At 44.0% G+C, this 10,600-nt stretch overlaps 1 protein-coding gene across 1 annotated transcript; it reads right to left on the bottom strand.

Moving 5' to 3' along the window:
* Positions 1 to 782: 782 nt before the first annotated feature.
* LOC308076124 (protein transport protein Sec61 subunit alpha-like 1) lies at positions 783 to 2,171 on the bottom strand (the record flags this gene model as incomplete). Its single annotated transcript, XM_080416246.1, has 1 exon — positions 783 to 2,171. The coding sequence occupies exon 1, from the start codon at positions 2,031 to 2,033 to the stop codon at positions 783 to 785; it is 1,251 nt and encodes a 416-aa protein (XP_080272372.1). The 5' UTR covers positions 2,034 to 2,171.
* Between the last annotated feature and the right edge of the window lie 8,429 nt (positions 2,172 to 10,600).

Here is a 10,600-nt window from a genome sequence, read left to right as displayed (position 1 = left end):
GAAAATTTGCACGGACATTCCCACTACGGCGAGGAAGAAATGCCACCCTCACTTTGGCCTGTTATAGCGCCACCAGCAGGTAGATTTTTGCAAAACACATTTTTGGAACAAAATGCCTCAATGAAAAGCCTAGGAAGAAATGGCACCCTTTTCACATTGGCGTATTATTCGGCCACCAGGAGGCCACAATAACCTACCTGACCTGGCGGAGACTTTTTATTATTATTATAACAACACAATGTGTATGCAGATTCAAACAGATTGCTTTTATTAACTTCATAAATATTTTAGTTTTAAGCAGTGGTTCTCAACCTTTTCAGGCCTTGACCCCCCAAAATAATCATATTTGAACTTGGGACCCCCCACCCTGATAAGCACTTGGAATTGTAGGATTTGAGGTATTTTGTTTAACTCGCTTCCACAGATAAATATTGTGAAAATAGCAGATCTACAAGCTCACAACGCCTCGCAATGCGAGGCGTAAACTATAAAAACTAGTCAAACATTGGCCAAATTGTCAAATAATATAAGAGGCAAAAATATTGTGAAAATAGACGATCTACTTTTACAATATTTTTGCCTCTTTCTTATATTATTTGACAATTTTGCCAATGTTTGACTAGTTTGTATAGCATAGTTTGTTGATGCAGTAAGGGTCCTTTTCTTTTCTTTTTTTTTGTATTAAAAAGGTCTTAAAAGTCCTTACATTGTAGCTTCAATGTCATCTGGGGACCCCCATAAAATCATGTGGGGTCCCAACCCACAGGTTGAGAACCAATGTTCTATAACAGCAGTGCTGTCATGCCGCCAGCTTCACTCTGCTCTTTGACAAAGAGCTCAAGGTACTGGTAGACGGTGGTCACAACCAAGAGGATTCCAGTACCAGAACCGATGGCACCCACTAAGTCGGCCACCACACATAGTGCTCCTATGCAAATGCCACCGAAGGCGGCAGCTGTGGGGATGTACCTGTTGAGCTCCTTCACCATGTTAGACTCTCGGTGCCCCCTCAGAACCACCCGTTGTTCCTTCAGCTGCTTGGCCACGTCTTTAGCAGAGGATCCAGTCCATTCGATCCATTTCGTGGAGAGCAAAGCACAGGAGCCGAGCATGAAAGCGATATAGATGACAGCATGAACTGGCTCATACAGAAGAGAGCCAAAGGACTGCAGTGGAGACAGGTAGTAGCAGAGACCACCGACTGGGTAGGCATGAGCAGCTGGGCCGCCGCTGGTGTCAGACCAGGATCCCAGGAGGTTGACCAGGAAGTTGCCGCTGAACTGCATGGAGAGCCTCTGCGAGATGAAGTAGAGGTAGGAGACCAGGGTAGACTGCAGGATGATGGGCATGCTGGAGGTGTAGAGCAGCTTGATCGGGTAAGTGCAGGACTGACCACGGTTGCGTATTGACACGAGGGGCAGGTCCACCCTGACGCGCTGGAAGAACATGACCGCAGCAAAGACACCGACCGTGGCAACGACGTTACAGATGTTGGGCAGGTTCTGTCTCAGGAAAGCTTCTCTCACAGCCTGCACCTTATCCGTGCGGGTGAAGAGCAGATGGAAGAGAGCGAAGATGGCTCCCTCAACCTCAGTACCTCTGCCACTGTTGACAGTGATAGGACTGAGAGCCTTCCAGGCGATAGTCTCACAGACGTTCGTTGCAATGAACAGGGAGATACCAGAACCCAGACCATAGATCTGGAGCAGCTCATCCAACAGCAGCACCATCAGACCGGCCACAAACAGCTGGAGGATGATGATCAAGCAAATTCCAAGACCCATCGCCCAAGGATCTCCATACATTCCAGATATAACATATATAGTGGCCTGTACAATGGTGAGGATCATTCCAAACAATTTCTGCATTTTGTCATTGAGTGCCTTGTCTTTGGTCTTGCCTCCGACCGGAAAGAACTGCATGAATAGGCCTGATGTCACAATTGGTGAGATACCCAGCTCCATCAGGGTACCTCTGTTGGAAGCCAGAATTACTCTCATCCAGTACAAGGGATCCGCAGAGTCTGGTGGCATAATGCCAAACAGTGGAAAATGGCTGCATACTAGATAGATGACCAATGCGATGGCAGTGAACAGTAGTCTTTCTTTGAACTGAATTTTCTTGTTGTTCAGTGGTTTCTGAATCTCTGGCAGAAACGCACAGACCGGCTTGATGACTTGTAAAACTGTATCTCCAATGGTGTCCATTGTCTATTTCTGCTTGTTTCCTTGATTACGCAATGTAAAGCTTTGCTTTCACACTGGTTGCACACTGAACACTATTGGCTGTGATGTGCCTGCCTTTTAATTAATGTCCAAAGTCTGCCCGAGTGATCCAAAGGATGACTTCGAGTGACAAGCGTCTGAAGTATAGTAAGTCTGGATGATCCTGTTGTGGAAGTCAGTACCGCAGAAAGAAGACAACAATCTCAGGCGTACGGAATTATGGGCTCTTGCTAAGACTGTGACGGCTTTTATACTCTGTCTGGCGGGGAGGCTCTTGTCATCACAGTGATGTCACGCGAGTAAGCCATGTCCAAATATGGAGTCCATGATGTCAGACTGTTGACAATGGTAACCATAGCAATGTGGACTCATCAACACACAGCAACATCATGTTGTGACATCACTAGGCCTGCCACAATTATTACATACTATATCAAAATTGGCTAATGGGAGGGCCAGCGGACCACGTCGTCACGCTCATGTCACTATGACTCATCCATGTTCCCAATGTAGCTACGCCCAAATATGGAGTGTGTTATCTAACCTCAATGTGTCGTCATAGCATCAGGCGCAAACAAATCAGTCAACTCCATATATGGGCACAAAAATATGTATTAACATGTATTATTAACATGTATTCTGGCGCCACAAAATGCGTCAAAAAAAAAAAGCCCATATATGGAGAGGTGTCTCCAAAAATATAAATAAATCCTCAAATCCCCATATAAGGACTACCCTGACTGACCTGGACTCCATTTTTGGGTATGCCACACATGGAACTCTGTATAAGGGAATAAAAGGGACACAGACAGATATGTACGGAAACCTCCATACAGTATATGGGCATACAAGCCACACATACAGACAGATACAGAAATCTCCATATATGGGCATAAAAGGGACACATACAGACATATACAGAAATCTCCATATTTAGGCACCTGGGACAACCAGGGCGCCCCTGGTTGTCCCAGGTACGATTCCAGACCAGGCCAGCAATGTGTCGATGTGTGTCCCTGAGAAGACTCTTAACAAGACTCTTAACGTCTAATTGCTCCCCGAGCACCGCACAGTGGCTGCTCACTGCTCCTAATGATTATAGGATGGGTAAAATGCTAAATTTTACGTACGTATATATGTGCAAAACAAGACCAGGAGACCTGGTTCTGTCAGACCTAGAATGAAGTCCTAGTATGTTTACTTAATTACATACTTGTGACATAATAATGATGTCATGAATAGTTTGTGACGAAAGGGGACGAAAGGGGGACAGACTTTTTTGGCTGGGGCCGGGGGGACAAAGTGACATACCATGTATGGAGAAAACAGATACAAAGCCTCATGTAAGCCCGACCCCTTGGGTCTGGCAAATACAGTGACAAATAATGAATAACATCTCCATATATGGGCATGTAACAGAGAGGTCCTCTGTTACTTATCCTTTGCACATGTACATTGTAACCTTTATTTATTGATTGATTAATTGCATAGCATATGAGCACTTTGGTATTTGCATGGTATAATTTGCACATTATAGTTTGCACAGGAAAGAAATAATTTCATTGTTGATTACATTTAACTGAACATTTTGAGTTGTTTCCTCTCCAGCTGAGCTGGCCACTCAGCTAACTAGTTTGTATTGTGTCTGCAAATATTATGTTGTTAGATGGTGTTTACATATCTTATAAAGTTATTTTAGGAGTGTCATGGTGCCCTTCACTGTGGAGGTGCTTGTAGACAAGGTAACTCACAGCTTAGAGCAGTCTTAACAAGGTGATTGACATCGGCTGGAGGAGAAGGTCTGACTGGAACTACAGGAAACATGGCCTTTAGTCCATTGTAGTCCAGGAGGAGCTGACATTCTGTACGATGATGTCACAGTCTCCGAAATCATGTTCAAAATATCAAAACACAGAAAAAACACAAAACACACTCCATCATGTCTATTATGTCCTCAACTTCATTAAAATAGGGTTTGGGAGCAAAATCTGCAAAGTTGCCCTTTAAAGGGATATTTCACTTTCAAAAAAACTTTGGGTCATTTTATCGTCTACTCAGGCTTTTGTGAGCCCCCCAGACAGTTTTTAAGTTGCTTGATTCAGTATTTAGATATTTGAATGACAGCATCCCCTCCTCGGTAGAACCGCTGCACTGAATGCACGCAGGAGTCGTCACTTTCATTGGTTCAAAATGAGAATGTAGGTCAAACTGAAATGGGCGATCCATTTGGTAATGATGGCAGGCAGTGTTCACAACCAGACTCGACCAAAGAAGCTATTAAAAAACCCCAGTTTGGAATTGTCCCTCATGGTTAAAAACATCCTTGTTGTCACATTTCTCAGAATTTAGTGCCGTATTTTGTGTGTGTGTGTGAGAGAGAGAGAGAGAGAGAGAGAGAGAGAGAGAGAGATGAGAGAGAGAGAGAGAGAGAGAGAGAGAGAGAGAGAGAGAGAGAGAGAGAGAGAGAGAGAGAGAGAGAGAGAGAGAGAGAGATAGGCAGAGATTGCTGGTCATCCAGCAATGCAAGTCTTTGATATAACATATCAATTGTGGGTATGATGAGCAGTCACATAACAATTCTTAACACACATAAATGTCATATTTGTGTAATTAATTTCCAATAAGGCAGAGGGAACGTTAAAGATGAGTGTAGCAAATATGATTTACTACACTTCTGATACACAACAGTTATTTTGGAATCCCTCAGCAGGGAAAAGTCACACTTGTCCAGGCGGTGAATGTGACAAGAATGATGAACATTGCTCAGGTGAAAGGATGTGGGGGTCTTCCACTTTCACACTCTCCCCTAGCATGAGGCATGTCTTTGGCCCCAAGACCCATGCGCCCCCACCGCGCCCTTCAATGTTGCCTTTTGATGCACGGCACGCATGCATATGTGCCTAGAAATCGTTTGGTAGGAAATGCCAGACACCCACAATAAAATAGAGAGAGAGAGATACACCAAGAGCGGAAAATAGTTGTGGGAGAGCGACAGCTCTGCATCAATCGCAGCTCCGACGAGGAACATTTCACAGCTGCTTTATCGTTATTCCTCCGCTGTTTAAGCTGTCTTTCATGTCAAAAGTATTTTCCTGCTTACAAATCAGAGGAAGCAATCCCTTTGGCCGCGGTGCTGTGGTCTAAGCCCCTTCCCCCAGGGTTCCGTGCTTTGATCACCTGTACCGTTGGCCATCAAGTAAAAAGAAAATAAAGAAAGAAACTTGCTGCTGGGATAAGCATGCGTTCTTGCCCTGAATAGAGGAACTACATGAAACCCGCCCCCTCTCCCCCCCTACACCTCCTCTCCGGCCTTCTCTCTTTTCAACAATTTCTTTGTTCTTGTCTAGGCTCTCCTGATGATCCTGGGAACAAACTATCACAGCAAGGGGCGGGAGGGAGGGTTGGTCAAATTGTTTGGGGAATGCTTCGGCCTCGGCTGCATTAACGAGGACCCCTCACAGGAAACAAATTAGAATGAACTAATTAGCTCGCCAATAGTACGGTGACCAGGGTTTGCCTGGGATTGTCCCGGTTTCAAGCTGGGTGTCCAGGGTCCCAACAACACAGTAAAATGTCCCGGGTTTTCAACATTCACTACCAAATTGTCCCGGTTTTCACCACAGTTAGTTGGTACAGACATGCGCAGAGCAAGTTCTGTCAGGGAACTCAGTGCAGTTGCCGCTGGCCGACCATTGGTGGGTCTCAGCTCCATGCTTCTATTCTCGACCACTCACATCACACACTCACTTCATAATAGAGCACCCTATTTAAATGGGGATGCTGCATTGCTCATTCCTTGCTTGCCTTTTTGCTGCTGCCTACTGCTGTCCGTGCTGATGATGCTTGCTGCTGCTGCTGCTTTAAAACTGCTGCTCGCCCTCCTCCACCCCAGCTACCACCTGTCCTTTTGGATCTACTTTTATGTACTGGGAGTCCCTATTGGTAGGGAGATGTAATTTCCTTACTCAGAGTACCTAAAAGCAGATCCAATTCATCGCCGAACCAAAATAAATATATTGCTCATTTTATATTTAATACAAATATTTGATCCATTCATGAGTTGTCCTTTATCCATTCATGAGTTGTCCTGACAGAATAAACAAATTATTTTGAGTGCTTACATAGATGTTTATCATGCTCTGTTCTGTTGAAAGGTGCAGTCACTATGCTAAGCATGCATCCATGTGCGTGGATGAACATGTACGGTCATGCGTCGCTTTGAAAATAGGGTCACCGTATGGCTAATAAAGGCTGAGAGGGTCCCCTCAAGGACCGGGTTCCAGGGGGTCCCCAGGAAAAGTAGTTAATATAGTATCACAATCATTTTATCCATTTTAATGTTGGCTATTCAAAAATAGCGGAGCTGCGAGCTGGTACATCTGCTATTTTTTAACCTTTTTTGAAAAAAGAAGATTTTTTATTTACTTTACACAAATCTTTTTCTGGGGGTTCCCTGTGGCACAAAACATTTTCAGATGGGGGGTCCGCGGCCAAATAGACATGCATTTGGGGGTCTTTGACATGAAAAAGTTTGAGAAGCGCTGCTGTAAATGCTGAAAAGGCTTCAGTATGTAAGACTTGCGTGTGCAACAGCAGAGAGCCTCACTGATATGTGTGTGACCCTCAGCCCCACCAGAGAGACCCAGACCGCTTGTCACCACCGCTCCCAAGTTTTAAGACGGGCTTAATTGGCTTCACCAAGCCCCCCAGGAGGAGGAGGAGGAGGAGGAGGAGGAGGAGGGAGGATGGACGAAGGAAGGGATGGAGGGAGGGAGAAACCAGTGGTGGAAGAAGTACTCAGATTTTTTAAAGGTAGGGTAAGTGATTTTCTTTGGTTGAAATAAGTGTTAAATACTGTAGCTCTATGTTCTGATAGTACTCATTGCTATTGAGTGTTTGTTCAGTAACAGTGGTCCCCATGTCTCTCCAGCTCTTTATTAAACAAATATAAGTACAATACCAAAGTAAAAGTACTCAATTTTCTAACTTTTTCAAAAACAGCCGATCTACAGAGGCCCGAATCTGGAGCTTGCATCTTTCGGAAGCCCCCCCATGGACGCCCGCTGTACACACACACAAACCACACATGCACGCATGCACGTGTGCGCGCGCACACACACACACACACACACACACACACACACACACACACACACACACACACACACACACAGTGTTAATTTAAGTGGACCCTTAAGTTGAGTATTCTTTTTTAACTCTTAGAGTTAAGATTTTATTGTGTGCACACACACACACACACACACACACACACACACCCCCACACACACACACACACACACACACACACACACACACACACACACACACACACACACACACACACACACACACACACACACACACACACACACACACACACACACACACACAATCCTAAGCATGAAGGTATACACTAAAACTATGCTGTCCCAGCTAGAAACACACACTCACAACCACAAACACAAGCACACAAGGCAGGGACACATGTACTCACACGTGTGTGTGTGTGTGTGTACACGCACACACACACACACAAAAACCTTGTATCTCCGCATTTAAACTTTTTTATGTTTCTTCGTAAATTAATGCCCTATACTTCATCATACAAGAGTGTCACACAAAAGTAGGGAAAATAGCCGACCTACAGTACAAGCTCACAACACGTCGATCAGCTATTTTCACTATTTTACTTTTTTTAATAATAATAAAAAGGAAAAAATAATTCTCCCTGTCAGGTGGAAACCTCATTATGAGGGAGATTTTTTTTTTCATTTTGCAAAAAAAGTAGAAGTATCAGATCTACAAGCTTGTGGATCTGCTACTTTTGGTGTTTTTGTCTTAGCCTGGTAAAACATCCCGGTCATGTGAATTCATATTATCACGTCTCTTCTGCAGAAGGCATATGATAATGTGAATGTGAATCTGACGCTGTAGTGTGATCAATTAGGGCGTTAATTAACGAAACAACACAAAAAAAGGTAGAATATGGAGATAAGAGGTTTCTGCCCGACAGCGACGATATACACTACTAGCAACCCTCTTCCATTCCCCCTCTGTGTTTCAACCCGTTCGGACGGCTCGGGCCTCCTCGCTCAAATTGATTTAGGCCCCGTGCGGCCCCCTCCAGCCGGGGGCCCATCCATTCCAGCCAGAGTGACAGTTTTACATTTGCCCCCTCGCCGTGTTATTATTATCGCTGTTGTGCTGCCAGCAAAACTATTGTGCAAATGAAAATTTAGCACCAGGCACAATATTCCTTTTTCACAGGATGTGCACTCAGCATGCAGAATATCTCCCGAGTGTGTTTACAGCATCGAAGGCCGCTCATTATTTTTTAATGTTCATGCGAGAGAGAGAGAGAGAGAGAGAGAGAGAGAGAGAGAGAGAGAGAGAGAGAGAGAGAGAGAGAGAGCAGAACGCATGGGCTGAAAGAATGTTTTATGGACAGGAAAACAGCTAATAGTTGCTGTCAGTGTCGGCATGCTCTGTAAATGAATTGAATCTTTTATTTGACTTAGCCGGGCCTTGGCTTTTGAGTTTATGTCTTTTGTTCGAAAGAAGTGAGCCAGACATTTTATAGTGAAATACAGCATATACAGTACATTTGCATTTTGTGTGCAGTTTCCCTTTATTTATTTTTCTTCTGCACATTGTGGGCATTAAACCTGGCTTATCTAAAACGACTTACAAAAAAATAACATTTGATGCAGTCTCAAAGGGATTTTTTTTTCTTTTAAACTCTTCTCACTGGCATATACATGGAGTGAAACCATATTGTGCACCAGCCTCCCCCCACACACACACCACCCCCCTTGGGAGATCTTATTTCCAACACGTACTGCAAAACTGCTACACATGTTTGCATGAAAACACCAAACCCAACGCCATGAAGCGTCAGAGGGTTTTGCTACAGCAGGCCACGGGGACGTGTTAATGAGAACTACAGTAATGCTTCTATCCCGCTCGGGGCTTCAAAAGAGACTACCAATCACTTTACAAAACCCTAACCAATAGTGAGAGATTCATTATTATAGTGGTTCGCATTAAAGGCCTAATTTATACACTTCATCGCACGATGGTGTCACGGCCGAAAATAGTAGATCCACAAGCTCAGAGCGCGTCGCGTCAGCACCCCGTTGTGATCTTGAAAGTCTGCTATTTCGCACGACACCGTCATGCGACGTGAGTGTAAAGCGGGCTTTAGATGAGAGGGGTGTGGGACGGGAGGGAGGGGTGAAACTTTCTGATGGATTTCAAGTTTTAACTCATTTAGACCGGGAACGCATGTCATTTTTAGATTAGATTTTGAAAAAAACATATGTTGCTATAATCAGTGGTTCCCAAACTTCTTTCATGTCAAGGACCCCCAAAAATATATGTATTTTTTTAACTCATATTTGTAAATATGAGTAAAAAATATTCCCTTTAAATCTATATATATTCAAATATTTGTACACATTTTCAAGATTTTTCAAAAATAGCAGATCTACAAGCTCACAGCGAGGCACTCGGTGCCGCGCTGTGAGCTTGTATATCTGCTATTTTTGAATAGCCAAAGTATAAAATAATGGTTAAAGTGGTTACACAGATGCGTTCCCGGTCTTAATGGGTTAAATGGAAAGCTTCTGTGGAGCGCGCACACTACAAAGTGCCATGTGTAAATATTGAATAATGGAGAGGCCTTTCAAGTCCCTCCGTTCAGTATCTGGCGTGGAAAAAGAACGCCATTAATGGTGGCTTTTGGTGTGGTTTAACATCACACGGGTACGTGAAACACCATCGCCAAGAGATAAATTTGTTATTATTAGTCTCCAAAGGCGCAAGATTTACAAGCACCCCATGCATTTGTCGTCAAGATGTGTGAAGCGCTGACTTGATTTGTTTGAGGCTCACGTGACAATATTAATGAGGCCCTCGGTTGACTTGCTGCTAATAGTGACGCTCGCAATTATTCATGCTTTGGCATGTCAACAAAATGCATAATTATTGTCACTGAACGCATCACTGCATCACATATTCGTAAGCAGTTTTTGTTGGACAAAACGCAACGCATATTGAGTTGAGGCCCTTCCCAGGACATTTGATTTTATGAACCCTAGGTGTCCCTATTCTGGTCTTGTCATAATGGGCGAACATTCAACAGAAATAGCAGATCTACAAGCTCACAACACATTGCAACACGAAGCAAGCATTGCCAAGTCTATTCGGTGACCAGTCACTGACGTACAGTAGGGTTTTAAAGTGGTTAACGGAACACAAAGTCAGGATTTCTCATGACTAAAAGGAACAGAGTCATGTAAACAACTGTGCTCCTAGTCACACACCCACACGCGCGCGCAAGCACACACACACTCATTTTAAGACTATGCATCGTT

This window comes from Gymnoscopelus braueri (assembly GCF_963280865.1).
Source record: "Gymnoscopelus braueri genome assembly, chromosome: 20".
Classification (NCBI taxonomy): domain Eukaryota; kingdom Metazoa; phylum Chordata; class Actinopteri; order Myctophiformes; family Myctophidae; genus Gymnoscopelus; species Gymnoscopelus braueri.
This window is presented reverse-complemented; position numbering and strand designations above follow the sequence as displayed.